This window comes from Larimichthys crocea, chromosome XXIV (assembly GCF_000972845.2).
Source record: "Larimichthys crocea isolate SSNF chromosome XXIV, L_crocea_2.0, whole genome shotgun sequence".
Lineage (NCBI taxonomy): Eukaryota > Metazoa > Chordata > Actinopteri > Sciaenidae > Larimichthys > Larimichthys crocea.
In genome coordinates, this window is record NC_040034.1 from 19,342,081 (window position 1) to 19,361,754 (window position 19,674).

Here is a 19,674-nt window from a genome sequence, read left to right on the forward strand (position 1 = left end):
CTATTGTAAACAACGTGGACTAAAATAGACCTAAATGTGCACATTTAAACCCATTCAAAACACTATTCTTGATCCTGCTCAAATACAAAATATAAAACATGTAAATTCTCATTTCTCCACTTCATTTGAGGCCTGGGGCTTTTTAATTTTATATAATTTTTTGTGTTTCTTAGACCATAAAATGGAGGTGCATGGAGGAGTTTAAAATAATATTTGATATGTATGATTAGGACTGATACTGGTTTAAAAAAATAAATAAATACATAAAATAATTTATGATTTTTACAGCTAACCCTAACATTGGGATTTTAAAGGGGCATAAATGGAAAATAAAACAAATATATAAATATATGACTGTTACAAGGACAAATATAGATTCCTACCAGCAGAGAAATGGGTCAGGATTACGTGGAGCTGCAGTCAACTAGAGCAGGTTATTGCAGACTCAGTGTAGCACCTTAGTTGCACCTGGACAGCTTCCAGTTCTGTAATTGGTTTACTGGATTGATTTCTCTTAAGTTGATTCCAACACTTTAATGTGGACAGTCTTAGTGTGTCAGGGAAGGTAAGCCAAAATGGTTTCAAGAGGCTGATGGTGTTTGGTCGTGCAAAATTGTTACCAAACTCTGTATCTTTTTTTCTGTAGCACAAGGAGGACAACATGTTTTTCTAAGAAATAAACTCATTTCCTGACAAGCACATAGATTCATTTACAAATTTATATCCTACTCAGCATCAAAGATCTTGCTTGGATGTAATATATGCAAGGCTTTACTTTGATAAGTGTTAATATAAAATATAATGTTCATAGTCATGCTAGCACAGCACAGTGGTATGAGCTAAATGCTAAAGTCAGCATGCAAACATGCTCAGCATGACAAAGCTAAATGTTTAGCAGGTGTAATGTCCACTACTTTCATCATTTTAGTTTAGTATGTCATTTAACACCAAGTATAGTGGAGTGTTGTTATTAACCCCTGGGGACTATGAATGTTGATCAAATTTCATACTGGTCCATCCAATAGTTGTCCTGAACCTGACCAAGATGACTAGCACAAATTAGCTAGTTCCCGCTTCTTGAGTGAGGGGTGAGGCCTTTGTCTTGCCTTAAGGTGATAGTAAATTAAATATTCTGGTTCATTCATTCTCCTAATTTCGCAGTGATCCATCCATAGTTTTAGAGACATTTCACTGAGAATTCAAAAATGTCAAACCCCATGGTTTTGCGAAAGGTTAGGAATCACTCTTAAGAAGATTCATGGCAACTCAACTCCCAAGACCATGCAAGAGACGCCATACCTAGATCCACGAAGATGGCATATTACAAAAAACAGATGCAGGTGAAGAACAGAGCTTTAGAAGAAAATGTGTCGGTAACTCGGATAGTCTTCCTACTGACAGTTTAGAATGTTCGGCTTTGTCTGTATGTTTAACAGATTACAAAATATGTGAAACCTCATGAACATACTAACCCAACCAAGATATTTTTGGTGCCTAAACCTAGCCATAACTACAGCAGAGTAATATCTAAAAACATTCATTAAAAGCTGTTGAAATGTTACAAATACCCTAGAAATTAGTAGGCAGGCTATCCAAATCAAGTGTCACCAATGTGTCTACTTTTAGCAACAGTGCAGTAACATAATAAATACCACTCAACCAGCTTGCATTTATTAAGCACTATCTTCATACAACAAATACAGCAGCAGGTTACAGATTGAACACAGTATGCCTGCACTTCAAATATGATGCATGTTGTACATCATTGAGTTTAATCACTTATTGTACTTAAAGCTATCGCACTGGAGTGATGACTGAATCTCCAACAAAACTGTCCTGAGCTGCAAGCTCAAAATGTCCACCATAGTCCGCTCTGTGTGCCTGTCTTTAGTGACTTTGTCAACAGTTATTTGTGTGCGGTTTTCCCTCATACAGCTGAAGTCTGCTCCCTTTTGGTCATTCCTGTGTCATTCCTTGTCTCGCTGGAGTCTCCATAGTCACAGATGGAGGGAAATCCGACCCTCTGCTCGATCCACTGGGCAACACTGAGCAGCTTCTTGTCATGGAGGGCTGGGCCGATAAGCTGTAAACCAATAGGAAGGCCCCGTCTTGATAAAGCAGTTGGCACAGAAACAGCGGGGAGACCTGGGGTAAATAAAAAAGAAAAAGGCAATGATTAGATCTCAAGGTTAGTTACAGGTTAGTTTGGAGAGTAATAAAAGGCGGAGAAAGTTTAACTGAATACAAACACAATGCTTTATGGCTGCGAGGTCCACTGATCTGAAAAGATGCATTGACCAGAATTGCCATCAGAGTTTAACAAAGTGAAATGAGAACTGCTTTACTTACAAATACTCATTTCCCCTTTTAATTTCATTATGACTGGTATGAATAGTAAATAGGAAGCGGATGTAGTTTTGGGTGACAGGTTTTCAGTCATGGTTGTGTGGGTGCATATAGCATGTGTTTATATTCATGCAGGCAAAATATACCCGTACAAGTTTCTAAATCCTCCCACACTTCCTATACCTGAAAGTAGAACTGTGTTTTTTTGTTTTTTTCTCTCTGTACCTGCCATGTTAACAGGCTGGGTGAAGACATCTTCCTGTGCGCTGCGTGTTCGGTTGTCTTCCTGGGTAAATTCGGAGTAACAGGCTGCATCAGCCAGAGTGGTGGGCGTCAGCAGCACGTCCACGCCTGAGTTGAACACGCGCTTGAAATCATCTGCGATCAGTCGGCGGACTTTCTGAGCTTTTATAAAGTAATGCTCGTAGTTCCTGTTTAAGGAGAGGAGATATAGGAAGTCCGTAGTTAATGCTTGTTAAAATGCTGAAATATCGCAATTCCACCAGAGTAGTTTTAGCCTCTCTTATATTTCACGTATAGGAACTTGGCTCATAGAGCAAAGAAAAGGTCAAACCGATAACATGATATACTATCAGCTCTGACACACTGACGGTTTGAAATCAGGGTTAGTGAATCAGAAAGGTTCAATCTGCTGCCTTACTGTTTGAGCAGAAAGTAGTTCCCAGACAGTATCCTCCCTCTCACTACGTCGTTGAAACCCTCATGTCGGGTGGAGGCATACATGGCCTCCGTCGAGCTGTCCACTGCACTACGGTGGCCTGACAGAAGAGTTCAACAGTGTAACATTATTTCCAGATTCCCTGTGTAATCTCACGTGTGATGTGGCACCCTAGTGGAAATGTTCATACCGTATTCTAGGCCGTCGAAACGGGCCATGTTAGACGCCACCTCAGCGTGGCACAGGACGTGGTAGCACACGATGGAGTGCTGAGTGTGGGGGAGGGATACTTGCTCCACCCGTGCTCCCGCCTTCTCAAACATGTCAGCAACACGACTCCACTGTGCTAAAGTCTCCTCAGACAGCCCCGGGGCATGGTACTCCTGACATACATTAAGAGACACAAGACATCTGATGATAGACGCACACCTTTCAGGTACAGGACATGAATTCATAGTTTCCATTCAAAGAATCAGAAGAAATATATTTAAAAAATGATCAGGATGGACAACAGACAACGTATGATATAGATATCAATAGTATTAACAGTTTCTTCTTCTTAGCTGGCAACTACCATTGAAATGCTGAATTAATTGACTATTTCAGTTCATTTTTACTGATACTGAGACAATACAGAAGAGGTAAAGTTCATTTTTACTGATACTGAGACAATACAGAAGAGGTAAAGACTGTAATACACAGCTAAACTCACTTTGGGGATGCCCACACAGATGTTCTTGACATCAAAGCCTTCAGGTAGCTCTGTTAGTGATGAGGCAGGTGCAGGGATTGTTGTTGAGTCTCTAATATCAAGGCCTTGGAGGATATCTGCATAGACATAAACAAAATTATAGTCCATTAATATGACAACTGATTCATTCACAATGATGGCTGCTACATTTGTTGGTGTGATACTACATGCCAAGTCATGATCAGCAGAATGGTACTAACAATTACTCTATAGCAAAACTAAGTGGCCAAAAAACAACACAGGGTACTTTTAATGTCAGTATTCCTCATTTTATCTGACAGGTCACTCACTCACTCACTAGAGAAAAGATCTATTTGCCTATTTTTTGATTAGCCAGGAGCCGGTGGAGGCAGGACTGCCAAGATGGCAGCAGCCAAAGCCAGTGCAGTAGCAGAATGTAGTGGATGGACTGGGCTGTATTGTTTGACCATGTCCCAGAAGTAGCATCACCCTGAACCATTCACAGGAGCCTAAAAAGATATTAGTCATCTGATACCACAAGAACAGCCTGCGGCCAGTGGAAGAATAAGAGTGTATTTTGGGCCAATGTATTATTCTTTATTTATTCCTCTAGGGGTTAATAAACCAAGTCCACAGAGACTGAGCTACTTCTGGCCCCTTAAACCTACTAAGACCACAAGAAGATCACACAGTTAGACTAAGTAATTTGATCTGTATTCATTCATCTTTTAGAAAGAAAGAGCTGGAAATGTACTGTAGACCATATCTACAAAGAGCAAGAGGATGACATTCAACTATCAATGTATGAATGTAATGTTTCCTACCTAAGACGATAGCTGCATCACTGGCACTGCGGGTCATAATGCCGGGGACGTCCATGGAGTTGACCAGGGGGATGAGACCATGTCTGGACAGTAGACCATAAGTGGGCTTCAGGGCCACAACACCACACAGAGCTCCAGGGTTACGAGTGGAACCACCTGTGTCAGAACCCAAAGACCTGCCAAGTTAAAAAAAAAGGACATTTTGATTTGTAATCACCATTTTTAAATCAATTATCATGTATCTTTTTTTAATTTCATGAATGTGACCCCTCACAGGAAGCTGGTGAGCGCAGCCACAGCTGCAGCACTTCCTCCTGAACTTCCTCCGGTGACGACCCAGTCAGAGTCTGCTGCTGCCCCTGTCTGCTCTCTGTAGGGAGCCGCATAGCTCCAGGGGTTTCTCACTGGACCGAAAGCCCCGTCAGTACTGCCCGCACTGCGAGACAAATACATAAGTAAGACAATGACAACCAGTTAATCATGAAAGCCTGCACAGCTTCATCAAACAATTAATAAAAAAAGGTTTAATTTGTAACTAGCCGCTCTGACATTGATAACAATGGCCTTACCCCATAGCAAACTCGTCCATGTTGGTCTTCCCCATGAGAACAGCCCCTTGGTCAAAGAGCTTCTGGACCACTGTAGCATTGTAGGGTGGACGGTAGTCTGTGGCAAAAGTAACGGTGCGTTATCACTGCTGGACTGACATACAGTGAAAAACACAGCATCACTTTCGGTGAGGCTCACACAGACCTTTCAGCATCCTGGAAGCACATGTGGTCTTGATATTTTCTGTGCAGAAGTTGTCCTTGACTGCAAAGGGGATTCCATCCAGAGGGCCTTTGGGGGCACCTGAACAAAAACAGCGATAAACATTAAACAACTGAGGACTTTACACAGGTTATATAGAAACATGTGTCACGTGTCCGTACCTTGCAGCAGTCTGGTTTCTGCTTCTTGAGCCTGCTTCAGTGCCAGCTCCTCTGTCACGGTGATGTATGCATTAAGATGTTGTGTTTTCTTGATGCGGTTCAGACACTTCCTACAAAGCTCTGTTGGGGAGATTCTTCCCTCCCTGAGCGCCAAAGACACCTGAAGAGCAACGATGAAACATCAGGGTTAAAGTGTGACTCTGCATCACAAGTCCTTTACTCAATGAGACTTTCACAGCAGACATTTACTTCCTATTCAGATGTTCTGGATAGTAGGAGAGTGAGCCGACATGTGCAAAACCAGGACCCTGAAACTGAAGCAGCTACTCCTATACATGGTTAATGTTGTACATTTTATTTCAATAGTTCACAAAAAAAAAAAGATTTGTGTGTTGCTACAGATTAAACTACCCAGCTGTCTTGTCCTTGTTTTTGTTTTTTTACACTTAAACCGCTGTGCCAGGTTTACAGAGCTCTGCTGCTTGATCAGAAAAAAGCTTGAGTCACTTATTCCTATTTTCAATCCTTGACTATTTCAAAACAAAACGAAACATCCGAACAGGTTTTAAGTCATCACACGAGGTCAAAAACTGTCGATCTCTGTCTGTCTCACATGCATCAGAGGACAGTACCCCCCACACAGCTGATGGTAGTCTCAGTTAAACAGCTGATAAATGATTTCAACTATGCTGGTACTCAAATAAAGCACAAGTTAGACATCACATCAGATAAAAAGAAAAGATAGAAATTGTTAAAAATCAACATAAAATATCTCCAACAGTATAACAGTGTATTTCAGGTCCACCTGGACAGTATTAAAATGTCATAAACCAGTCATATATTTTGAAAATTTAAGTACTAATGTGCTTTAAATGAACACGTTCAGTTTATGTAGACAGATGTTAGCCAGATGCATCTGATAACACATGCATGCAACCATGTAACACAGAATAACAGCCAGATGAAATGTCAACAACTTGACAATATGTTTTTGAGAGCAGGAGTGGCAACATATCTACATTATTTCACTGAAGCTGGTTATGAACCAGCACAGAGCGATGATCAGACGCGGAGCAGAGCTCGGGGAACAGGAGGACAGTCGTACTAACCTCTCTGATTGTCAGGCCGAGCATGTTTGCACAGTTTTTAAGTGACAACCTTTAAATCAACAGCAACCTTCGCACGGTGTGACGCTCCAGCAGGCTACCATGTTTGTTTCAAGTCACCGTCTAACAGCGCTTTCTCTGATTGGACGGCTGTTGAGGAAGCCGCGCTGTGATTGGTTGGAGCGGCTGTCGGCGCCTCCTCCAGGACACCGGTCGAGGAAGTGGCATGTGTCGGATGAGGACGTCTTGACTTAACTCTGAGTTACTTTGTTTTTTTTTTGAATGACTGATTAGACGTGTGTATATTAAACGAGCATGTTTGTATTCAGATGGTAGTGGTGTCTTATGAAGACTTCAGATTCAGATAATAAGGGATCTCCTGTTCGTGTCCCCTGCACAGAGCTGCATGATGTGTTCTGTCAGAACCATCACATGCTTGTTGCGCCTCAGTAAATCAAGTGTGAGCACGTCGGTTTTCTGGCATGGCAGCCAGACGAGACTGTTCAGCACCAGCAGAACCTGCAGGACTATCATGCCTGCGTGGGTTATTGATAAATATGGAAGCAATGATGTGCTGCGGTTCACTAAAAATGCCAGTTTCCCCATCATAAACTACCCCAATGAGGTCATAGTGAAGGTGTCTGCAGCAGGACTGAACCCAATTGACGTCAGCATGAGAGGTGAGTGATGAGCCCGAATCCACATCACAAAGCTTAAAGGTCCAGTGTGTCAGATTTAGGTGACTCTATTTAAATGGAATATAATATAATATATCTATTTTTCTGTTAATCTTAAAAGTGAGAATCTTAAAATTCTGTCTTGGTTACCTCAGAATGAGCCTTTTATATCTACAGTGAAAGCGGGTCCTCTTCCACGGAGGCCACCATATTGAACTGCCATGTTTCTACAGTAGCCCAGAGTGGACAAATTGAGGTGTCTGATGTGATTTGTGGCCACTGTCGTTTCTCTGTCACATTCAAAAGGTGAGTGTGAGGCAAGGTGGTTGCAACCAGCTGCTACACCGCTAGATGCCACTAAATCATACGCAACGTTCCTTTTAAACATGAAATATAGTATAAATGGAGTCTTTTTTTATGACTTCTATTAAGACCACTACTTTGTATTAAAAGTTTTCTAAGATTAAGTTTGTTTTATTTATCAGAAAAAATACTGTCAACAGCTTGAAAAAAAAATTCATGTTTTTATGAATAAAATGTTCTATAAATCAGGCTATGAATGATATATGAACAAAATGCTTCAGTAAAAATCTTCAGAATAAAATCAAATGTTTGGTGTAGTTATTGTTGGTGAAATGGAGATTTCTGACTCAGAGTCTGAGAAAAAAAATATCCCTTTGAGAAAGTGACCTTCTCAAGACCAGTGAGTAGGATTTAGTGGCATTTGACAATGTACTTGCAATTTGCAACCTCCTCGCCTCACCCTCTCCTTCCTAGCATGAAGGAGAAACTATAGTGACTGTGAAACATGGGAAATTTAGGAAAGGCCCTATCCAAAGCCAGTGTTTAGTTTGTTCATTCTGGGCTACCGTGGACCTGCAGCATGTGTAGATGTAAAAGGTCTTCTAAGGTAACAAAAACATAACAACAACTATTCTTTTTAGGTGATAATACACTCATGTAAACCTACCTACATATACAGTATTATATTCTATTTCTGCCATATTCTATAAATAATAACACACAGGACCTTGAGATATGTATATGTAAAGATATGTATTGTAAAATTCTATACATTTTGTAAGACATTACAGGTGAATGGGTTAAAAAAATGTAACTAACAAATATCACCATGAAAATGAAATTAATCAATTATTTTTTTATAATACAAGTTTTCTGAATTTCTATGTTTAATTATGCAAATGAGGTATTATTTAATGCTACTTCTGGTGAAATCCACAGATGCAAAAGAAACAACTGAACGTGTATTTTGAACATTTTCTTTCCACTAGTCTGACAGAAGACGTTATGGAAGCAGTGCACAAAAAAAAACAACCTGTTTTTGCCTGTAGTGTCTTTCCTAAACAGTAAGGACACAGACTCTTAAACTGTTTCCTATGGTTGTATGTTTTTCTTGAACCCGTCTTCCGTCTCTCACACAGCCAGTTTCATCACACCGTGAGCTTGAGGGAGGACACGTGATATTTTTTGATGTTGTTTAGTGAAAGAAAATAAGTGTGACTAGCTGGATTGCACTTTGATTATTGCTTGTCGTCATAGAGGGATGACAAAGTTTCAAAGTGAGATTTGTGAGAGCATGAACTGTCTGGAAGTCACTGTATCCGTTTAACTAAACATAATCTGCAGAATTACCTGACACCTGAACCCGAAGAGCCTTTTATGTCGTCTTCTGGGGAAAAAGAAACTTAAGCGTCATTAAGCGTCACATGAGTAGGTAGTGGAAAGTTACTGAGTTTGGCTACAGTATGTAATTCAGGATTTTGTTTGTTATTACTAATTATACAAAAAATGTTGCTTTGGCAGATAACAACACACTTCTATCTAAATTTTTAAAACATTTGAGCTGGTGTCACATGAGGTACTTTAATCTTATTTACTAAATAATCATCAGATTAATCTAATTTCTAGTTGCAGCCATAATTCCACTTCTGTACTTCTGTTACTTGATCTTAATGTAGAGACTGGTCAGTGTATCCAATGTATATGTAGCTGTTAGTCTCTCCAGCAGCCTTCAGAAGTTTTTTTCATCTCGTGCTGATCTCTCACTGTCAGGTGGCTATGGTGCTGCAACGCTGTCTATGAAGAGAGACCCTCTGAATATCAATCAGTCAGGCAGCGAGTTCCCTCTCATCCTGGGAAGGGATGTGTCTGGGGTCATCATGGAGTGTGGCCTGGACGTGAAGTACTTTAGAGAAAGGGATGAGGTAAGCGAAGCAAATGGCAGATGACAGAGATGTGTGCATGTACACTCACTAACCACTTTATTTGAATGATTATGGAAACCGCTCACAGTGAGTCACGTATGAATAAAGTATGAGTGTAAAAGTACCTAGTCATGCGGGTGTAAACACAAACTAATTGTGCATGAAAACACCAGAATCATTCAGACATGTCATGTAAACTGTGATTTGCGGTGCCACATGCTGATGGCAGAGTCGGGGTGTTTGGCAGGAGCGGGGTTAGTGTGCCTGCGGTGCAAACAGCTGCTGGTGTAAAAGTGTTTTCTTGGTTTAACGTTAGGCTGAGCATCATCACTGGAGTGTGTCTGAGTGCAGCAGGTGACCTAGTAGAAAGGAAAGCAGCACTCTGAATACACCAGCATGGATCTTTTCACACATTAATTGAGAATGAAACTCATCATTGAAACGTTCTCATTTCTGTTTTTAATAACTTTCAGTTTGTGGTCAGCTCACAGTCACAGTATTGATTATTGTTCTTTCTTTTTTTTACCCTGAATAAAAAAAAAACTTAAGATCACATTTTCCCCTCTTTACTCATATCAGTCATACTTTGTGTCTATCAGTTTTCATCTCCAGCCTTGTGTCTGCTTGTGTGACAGTAAACGGAGCCTTTAAATAACCTAATTTTAACACTTCATGAAGTCGCACTCTGCTTTCTGTTAACCGCAAGTTTACAGGAATAGAGATTGGCCCTCTGCATGACATCGGTACACACACACACACACACACACACACACACACACACACACACACACACACACACACACACTACTATACAATCTCATCATAATAAATAGAAATGTAGATGCACGGTTGTTTCTGTCTTTGGTTCATGAATGTCGTGTGTCTCCTCCTCAGGTGTGGGCAGCTATCCCACCATGGAAGCAGGGCAGCTTGGCTGAGTTTGTGGTGCTGAGTGCCAATGAGGTATTGTTTATCTCGTGTTGCACTGAGCTCATGTTGTTAGTGCTGTGGCAGATTTCTCACTTTGCACTTTAGAGTAACTTAATCAGTATCAAGTTTATCAAGATTGTTGTTTTGCTTCTTGTGACACTTCATCAGTCAAAAGCTTCTTCTTGCTGCTTTTTATTGAAGCATGCGAATGAAAACTCAGTGAAGATCGGGCTAAATCTGACACAGCCGTGCTCTTTCAGAATGACTCAGCAGGTGTACCACTGTTACTCTTTATAACTGTTATTATTATGAATGTGTGTTGTGCTGAGGTGTCCCACAAACCAAAGTCACTGAGCCACACCGAGGCAGCAGCCATGCCCTACGTGGCAACCACAGCCTGGTCCGCACTGGTCAACACAGGCGGGCTAAACAAGGACAACTGTGCCAAGAAGAGGTGAGGGGGGGACGTGGAAAAACACTGCCACGTGGCTACACAAACACACACACACACACATTTCCTCTTGCTGCTAATCCCTGTCCACCCCAAAGAAGCTCCCTGTCTTTGATCTAGCCAATTATTCCACTCTGTGCTCCTTCTGAGCTTAGCCCCTGTTAGCCCGCTCCGTAATGAGCCTCTGGGTGATGTTCGCTCTGGTTCTCTGGCAGCGAATCAAACGCTCCCTTGCACCGCCGTGAACTTGACACTTTTTAAAGCCCGGAGTGCGTTTGACATTAATCCTAATGAGAGGAGAGTCTGCGCAACTACGACAGCGCAGGAAACACTGACACATTCATCGTACCATTGTCTGCCTGCGTTTCTTCTCATCTCCACAGGGTTTTGATCCTTGGAGCGTCCGGGGGAGTGGGAACGTTTGCTATACAGGTATGGATGAAGAGGAGGAGGGAGATGATGCATTTCACACAAAAAGCTTTAAATGCAAAAATGAAGACACGTTCACACCTGCTCCGTGGCAGCAGTGTAGAAATAAACACTGATCATGTGGTGTCATGGGGTGTTATAAAAAGTCTGCGTGGCCTGTCGGGTTTCAGACTTTACTTGGTGACCTGAATAATATAGCTCACATTTCACAGATGTAGCGCTTGATACCATTAATTATGCATTCTGTGTGTTTCTCAAACATTTGGTAACACTCTGCTCCCCACGGTAACACAGACATACGCTGCTTTTGTGCTTCTGATACGAGTTACACAAATCACAGTGTTGACGCACTTTTGTCATGCTGAAATACTATCACCGTGTCCAGATGCTGAAGGCTTGGGGAGCCCACGTGACTGTTACCTGCTCCCAGAATGCTGAGCGGTTTGTGAAGGGACTGGGAGCGGATCATGTGGTTGACTACACCGCTGGACCTGTTGAGGAGCCGCTCAGTGCTCTGGAGAAGTGAGAGAATCACACCCAAACACACATCCACAGCCAGTTTTCATTCATGTTGATGTTTAAATGTGTTTATATGAGTGACGATTTAGCTGCAGTCAGTGTGAGAAAACGGAGCGCACCACCACCTACATATCCTCTCATTGTCTTTGTCCTTTACACTCAGTGAGCCCACACTTAATGCATCCTTGCTCGTGTCTTACGTTTTCACCAACACGACCCCGTCTCCGCCTTTTAGATTTGACCTGATTCTGGATAATGTTGGCGGGGACACGGAGCGTTGGGCCCTGAATCTTCTTAAGCCTTGGACTGGAGCCAAGTATGTCACCCTCGTAACACCTTTCCTCCAGAACACCGACACGCTGGGCATTGCTGATGGCATGATGCAGACTGCTGCGACGGTGGCCACAAAAGCATTCAAGGTATTCATGGTAGAATAATAGATGCATATTGATTAAAGGATGGTGCTGGTTCTTTAACCCTTAACCTGAACTGATCTGTTGCTGCTAGCAGGTGTAGTAAGAAGAGAAATATTAGAGGATTAGAGTGCAAAACTTTTTTGCATACTATTTTCTGTGCAGACCAATCGAAGAGTCCCATCGGATTAGTTAATTCAGTTTCAGCAGCACACAAAAAACCCACAGCTTCCTCAATCATTTGAATGTTAACGCTGCTGACACGGTGACCCGTGTGAACCAAGCGCAGCTGTGCCCTTCGTCATCCAGCAAACCAACAAGCATTAGCACCAGCTCGACCAGCTAGGCACTGATGTTGTTTGATGAGACGCAGCTTGTCTTCACTCCAGTTCATCCCCTCGTCATCTGTGCAGGCCAGTCTTCAACACCAAATTGCGAAAAAACTTGGTGGACTTTGTTTGTGTGGTTACGGAAACTGCTGCTACAAAGTTGGAAGCACTGTAATTACCTATCTGCAACCAAGCCATTGAGAGTGCACTTCAAGGTGCCGTGGCGGCTGGAGGTGGGGAGAAGGCGGTACGATCACGTCTCGTCCAGCCGTACTGGGTCCAGAGACGAGGCAAGGGTGAAAGTCCGCATTGCCTGTCTCCAGTTTGAGGCCTAGCAGAGACAGGCACAGCTACAGTACCAGCTGGAGATTTAAAAAAAGCTGACAAAGCCGTGATGCTTTACCATAACGTATTGTGGTTCATTTAAATGAACAAAATGTCACGTCATTGTCATCCGCTGCTGTATTAGCAGATAAAAACGTGTTGATTCACAGAACCGTATATATCCGTCGCTCACTGTGGAACAGCTTCACTCTGCTCTGGCTCAGCAAAACGGTGTGCCAAAGGTGCTGAGTCCTAAGAAAAAGGGCCGCGAGTGTTTCTATTGCCACAAGTCCGGTCACATTATTGCTAACTGTTTAGCGCTAAAAAGAAAAGAACAACCGCAAATCACAAAGTGAGCAGCAGCACTGTGGGTGGTAAGTGTTGTTGAGAAATTGCTGAAGTCAAAGGTCAATGGTGAGGTCAGGGAGGAAGAAAGTGTTCAGGAGCCTCTGATGTCTTATGCTGTATTATTTATTGACGCCTGGCCAAGGAGAATTAGAGACACTCTCAAAGTTCATCAGAAGTGCCTGAGTCGGTCTCACATTCTGCCCCAGCTCATGGTGGTGGTCAGACTTTAAACCCCAAGATAACCCCACAAATACTATACACCCAGAATTAACCAAAGAGAATGTCTTTACCCATGCAGGTGTTATTATCAGCATATTCTGGTCTGGAGACACAGATGTCTGTTTATGCAGATTGGAACGTCAACAAGCCAGCTATCTATTATGTCTAGGAAGGCAGCAACAGGTCTCTTCGACCCTGGCCACCACAGTGTTGAGAGAGATTGGCACCTAGTCAAAGCCAAACAACTAATACTGCCGAGGACCTCAAGGCCCACACGTGACCTCGTGACCTCCAAAATTCCATAAAAGTTTGTGATGACTGTTTTGAACTGTTCATATTTGATGGTCTCGTATCATTAACTGGTAAACCTGCAGACCAGCACCCAGTGCGCATACTGAGAGACACTGGTGGCTCTTGCCTCTGTCTGATTGTGGATATGGCATGGTTTTACGTGGCATTGAAATAGGTCGCGCACGCAGACCCATACACCGTGTGTATGTCCTAAACAAAGTTGATAACAGCCGCTGTTTCCCGCAAGCTGCCAATTAAAGGTATTGCATTTTTGATGGGTCACGATATAGCTGGACCTATAGTAACTCCTGCGCTGGAAGAGCTTGGCACTCCTCCGTGCACAGAAGCGGATAACGCCCCACAGTCCTACTCTGATTTGGTTACCTCTTCTGTTGTCTCATGTATCAAGGCACTTGAAAATAGTGTCCCGCTGACTAATAACATGTTGTCAGCTTATTCAGAGAAAGCTGACAATGAGAAGGTGACTCCGTGTGGAAGTGATGCTGAGCTGGTGCGCTCTGCCAGCACCGGCGTGTCCTCCCGGGTACCCCTACCTGGTAAATGTGTGCACGTCACGCAAAAGCTTTATCTTAGGCTCTGTAGGGTAATTTGATACTAAACAATGTGCATGTTGATGGTAAACATGTTCCGGCTGTGTAGCCACAGACGGTGGTTAGTCAACCCTAAGTCCTGCCATAGTCCCGTTTCCCACGGTGCTGCATTGCATCATAGTTGGTATGTGCTTGACGAGATATGACCCAAGCAAGTGTTAGCAGTGTGACGTACAAATTGGTTCCGATCACTCATCTGTTTTCATTCTTAGTCACCCTCTTTGTTTGTTTTTCCGTGTTGCCTTATTTGTGTATGGCTGTATGGTGTAAGTCTGAGAATATATCATAACACCTGTGGGCCTTTTTACCTATTTATGATGCAACAATAACAACAACAAAAGAAAAAAAAAAAAGAAGAAGTCTGAACCTGACGCAGCTTGTGTTGTTACAATAACAATGCTTAGCTTCCTCTTTAGAAATATTCTCAAAATGCCTTCAAATTAATATTGAAGGCTGCTTGTGCTGCTGCTCCACAGCCAGTACGTATATCCTACAGTCCCTGCACGTCGAGCAATTTAGAATTCATAGCTGAAAATATGGTAAGTTAATGAACAAGCGGGAATGCTGAAAGAGAACCAGATGACTAGTCACATCTGGCCTCAAGACCAGCTCTCAGCTCAGAAACACCTCAAATGTCATTTCCTTATAGATAAGGACGAATAACATCACAGATGTCACGATAAGTTTACAATAGCGGCGCGGGTTTGATTCCAACCCTCTGCTGCGTTTTTTTGGTCACTTCTCAGCTGTCACCATCAAATAAAGGCATAAAAAAACAAAACCTTCTTGAACTATGACTTCATATGCAGAACATAAGCACCACAACACTCCCCTACCCCACAACCCACCCAGCTACAAACATGTGGCATCCTGTCAGTGTTCTCACTGTGACATGCAGAGCAAAGCTTGCATGCACTGCACTTGTGGCTTGTGCACTACCCTCACCACTTCTTTCCGTTCACGTCTTAACCCCACAATCCACAGCGCCAGTGAAGAAAAAAAGAAGGGAGTAACATCTCGACTTCCTCCGTTTTGTTTTGTGTGAATTACCTGGAAAAGAAGCGAATATGTTACGTGTGTAGCAGGAAAGTAAAAGAAGGTTCTGTCTAATTCTGCGTATTTACTGTTTGGGAGTGAAATCACAGAGTAACAAGTGATTGGAGCGTTAGACAAATCATTTCCATTACATCACTAAGAATCTCCAGCCAGCTCATATTCTGTCATCTTAAAGATGAATGAATTCTACCCATAACACCGTTAACTGTTTATAAGTGTTTAAAATGAAAATTATTGTTCTTGTAAAGGTGCTCTAATCAATATTTTTGGATTAAAAGTGGATCAAATGAAGATGCAAACCCATGCAAAATCATCACCTGCTCTCATCACACTCGTTTCTACCCGCAGCAGGAGGCTGTTTTGAGCCATTAAGCTCCAATAAACCGAGGCAGAAAGATGAAATCATTGAAGCATTGTGCTGCGACACGCACCAGAGAAAGTAGAACTACACTCCCTCACTTCCTTTTCCACACAAAGAGAATATTCAGTTTCTTTTTCCTCTTCTTCTGATTGTTTATCCTTTATCCTCCCCTTCTTTTTTTTTGCTAAATGTAACCAGACAGGATCGTGTGTCGTGTTGTTTGACGGCTTAATGGCGCCATCCATTATCTATTACCGCTTATCCTCTGGAGGGTTGCTTAGGCGGCTGGAGCCAATCCCAGCTAACGTTGGGCGAGATGCTGGGTACACCCTGGACGGGTTCGTACCTACGGGCGATTCAGAGTGCCTGAATTACCCAGCATGTCTTTAGACTGGGGGAGGAAGCCAGAGAAAACACAAGCAAAGTCGAACCCGGATGGGTGTTTATTGGCATGCTCAAATTCAACTTTCAGATTATTCAGACTAACACGGCGGAAGAGAGTTTTTTTTTTTTTTTTTCCCCCATCCGCTGATGAATTGTTTGTTTCTGTGAGCTGATATGGAAAGACAATTTTCATCAGAGCGATGACAGCTCTGCGTAAAAAGAACGGGAGGGGGATGTACCTTGTGGGTTTATGGACAGGAAGAAGTTTATATTGTACATGTCTTTGTTCACGCGCACTCGCACACTGAGTAAAAAGAAAACTAGAGCGCCGACAGCTGGCTTGGTTGTCACAGTGATCTCGTTTAAATAGACCTTCAGGAAAGATGTTGGATAACTTCTTTTACATTGAAAATACCCACACACACACACACACACACACACACACACACGCAGGCTCAAACATACAACAAAGCTTTTGTCATGAGTTGAAGGGGATCCTACCCAGCTGCCAAAGGCTTAAAGGAAAATGGGCTGCATCTCCACCCTGTCGCCTGAGTTTCTTTGGCTACGGGAGCAATGTGTGCACAGTATATGTGTGTGTGTGTGTGTGATAAGGCGTGTGTGTGGCTACACTTCCTCTTATCAGAGTTAAATCTGACGTCAAAGTCACGACCATATTTGAGGCGTCTGTGAAGGTTCTGAGTCGTCCAGAAGGCATTTGCCCCAGATTTAACTCATCTCAAAGGAACATATTTAAGACATACAGCCAGAATTAAATACTTTAGAAGCAAATAATCAGTGTTTTACTGTGAGAACACAAATCGTTTGAGGAGCATTCAACCTCCCTTGAAAGGCTATCTTATTTACAAGTCAAACAAGAGATAATACACCTGAACCGCCCATTGTTGACATGAAAAGAGTCTGATACAGATCGACCTTTCATTGTCTGACGGGAGTGCTAATACACAGGACAAGTCTGACAGCCATAAACACACAAGTTAAACTCAAATGTGATACAGGTTTAAAGCCTATGGCAGCTATGGGAAAACACAGAATGCTAACGCTTTTTAACCTTTTAATTTGAAAGAGTTTAAAAGTTAAATCTTGCTTTTTTTTCTTGAAGACAAACAATCAGAATTCTCTCGCACACAGTATAAAGAACACTAGCTGTGTCCTTTATGACAGGCACTAACAGCATTGAGATCGTAGTTCAGTAGAAATCCAGTAAAATAAGTGTTAAGAGGAAGTGTTTGAGACTGTTTTAGATGTTCAGCAGCAACATGACCAGTTCAACATGCTTTGTCATCCTCCAAGCTTCAGACCTTTATTATCTGTGCACTGTCAAGTTCACCTTGTCAACAGTAAAGTTTCGTGTAATTCTGATATTCTTCGTGCTTTTTCCCTCATTCTGTTTTCTTGTAGCACTTAGTCAAAGGAGTTCATTACCGCTGGGGATTCTTTGCACCCAGTGGTCCTGCATTGGATGAAATAAGGGAAATGGTGGATGTGGGACAGGTACGGTACTAAACTATTTCTCTAAACTCTTCACAGGCTGTCAATGAAACAACATCAGGGGTTAAATTGGACTGGGGCTGAAATCCATCTCCTAATATCCCTGTTGGAGCTGAACCCCCTCCCCCCACAGGACAACTAATTTTACCCCTACATTACATATTATTAGACATTAAATGTGGAATATGTAAGAATTTTATATAATGATATGATGATGATTTCTATAATGACTTTGAGAAGTGCATGGGTCACAAAAGGCACATGGGTAAATACAGTAGTATGTTAGATTGAATGATTTGACCTGAGGGTTATCTCATCTTATGCAGATGACAGACCTTTATCTATCTTATGTATCACACTTGGGCATACTCCTGCACAAGCATAGTTTGAAATAAAGAACATGGAGATGTATCTAAAAAAACTTTAATTTATTCATGTAATTTATAAAAATCTATCTTTTCTCTATCAGATCCGGCCTGTGGTGGAAGAGACGTTCAGTTTTTCTCAGGTTCCTCAGGCCATGGAGAAGGTGGAGAAGGGTCACGCCCGAGGAAAGACTGTAGTCCAGATCAGCAAAGGGGGAGATGACTTGTAGCACTGACTCGTGCCGTTTTCTGCACGATCTTGAGCCAACACTGAATGAAAATAATTTGAGTGCAAGGTTTATTCTGTCTACAGCTGCAAACAAGGTACAACGACGAGGTTATTTCTGTTCTATTAATGCTTGTCATTGTGTGTTTGGTTGCTGAGCGTGTGTAAGCACTATAGCTGCGGTCGTATGTTTTGAAATGTTTGCCATTTTTATATGAGCTTGAAGACAAAAATAAATAGAAAAGTGATCATGTGAACACTGGATTTTTTAAAAGAATAACGAGTGACGGTTTATTAGGTTCACTTAGCAGAAACTAATGCAGTCTAATAAACCAGGAATAATTCCTAGCCTGATAAAAGTTATGATAATTTAACTTCATGATCAAATGGAGGTTATTCTCTCTGTGTAACGTTAGTCAAGGAAACAACTTCCTCAGTAAGGAAACAACTTCCTCAGTAAGGAAACAACTTCCTCAAAAAATAAACAACTTCCTCAAACTTTCTTTTTTAACTGTTAGAATATCTGATGTTTGTTTCCCATATACAAATAGATTTGAATGAGACTGCTTTTGTCGTGACAGTGATTGTGATTGGACTATGATATGATGATATGCTGCTGTGTTTCCACACTTACTGTAATAAGTTAAGGTCTTCCCTTTTAAAGTAAAAGTGTTTGTGAGAGAGAGAACAAGTTCTCTCACACGGCATATTTGTATACATTTAATCGTTGACTCGTTCTTTTGTCCTCCATGCAAATCAAATAAAAATATTTGTTCTGCCTTTTGTCCTGTCTTGTGCAATTAAGGCTACAAATATATAAGGGCTGGACAAAATAATATGAACACCTGCCTAAATGATGCATCCCGGTGCAATATCTCTGCACCGCATGCTGTCTTTTATCTTTGTTGATGTTCTGATAGTATGTCAGTATGACAGTATGTGGTGCTGTAGGCTAGTGTTTCTATACTCTTAAGTTAATGTTTATGTATTGTTTTCATTTTTGTTCTTAAAATGTGGTGGGCAAATGCATTACTCTGTCCAAAAATAAAAAACATGTCTTGTCTGGGGTCGTAGTGTTCCCCTCTCTCCAGCACTATGCATACTTGGTGACTTACAGTGGGTACGTCTCCAGCACTATGCATACTTGGTGACTTACAGTGGGTACGGAAAGTACTCAGACCCCTTTAAATTTTTCACTCTTTGTTTCATTGCAGCCATTTACTAAAATCAAAAAAGTTTATTTTATTTCTCATTAATGTACACTCAGCACCCCATCTTGACAGAAAAAAACAGAAATGTAGAAATTTTTATTAAAAAAAGAAAAACTGAAATATCACATGGTCATAAGTATTCAGACCCTTTGCTGTGACACTCATATTTAACTCACATGCTGTCCATTTCTTCT

The 19,674-nt window shown here is 41.8% G+C and overlaps 2 protein-coding genes across 2 annotated transcripts; one reads left to right on the top strand and one right to left on the bottom strand.

The window, feature by feature from the left end:
* Positions 1-1,649: 1,649 nt before the first annotated feature.
* Positions 1,650-6,741, bottom strand: qrsl1 (glutaminyl-tRNA amidotransferase subunit QRSL1). The gene is made up of 11 exons (XM_019254105.2): positions 6,603-6,741; positions 5,494-5,653; positions 5,315-5,413; positions 5,131-5,227; positions 4,836-4,997; positions 4,562-4,737; positions 3,738-3,853; positions 3,216-3,408; positions 3,008-3,125; positions 2,572-2,777; positions 1,650-2,145 (listed from the first exon to the last, which is right to left on the bottom strand). The coding sequence occupies exons 1-11, from the start codon at positions 6,624-6,626 to the stop codon at positions 1,928-1,930; spliced, it is 1,569 nt and encodes a 522-aa protein (XP_019109650.2). The 5' UTR covers positions 6,627-6,741; the 3' UTR covers positions 1,650-1,927.
* Positions 6,742-6,815: 74 nt separating this feature from the next.
* rtn4ip1 (reticulon 4 interacting protein 1) lies at positions 6,816-19,052 on the top strand. The gene is made up of 9 exons (XM_010736401.3): positions 6,816-7,279; positions 9,350-9,501; positions 10,396-10,464; positions 10,761-10,885; positions 11,266-11,314; positions 11,697-11,833; positions 12,066-12,249; positions 17,589-17,681; positions 18,148-19,052. The coding sequence occupies exons 1-9, from the start codon at positions 7,006-7,008 to the stop codon at positions 18,271-18,273; spliced, it is 1,209 nt and encodes a 402-aa protein (XP_010734703.2). The 5' UTR covers positions 6,816-7,005; the 3' UTR covers positions 18,274-19,052.
* Positions 19,053-19,674: the final 622 nt, after the last annotated feature.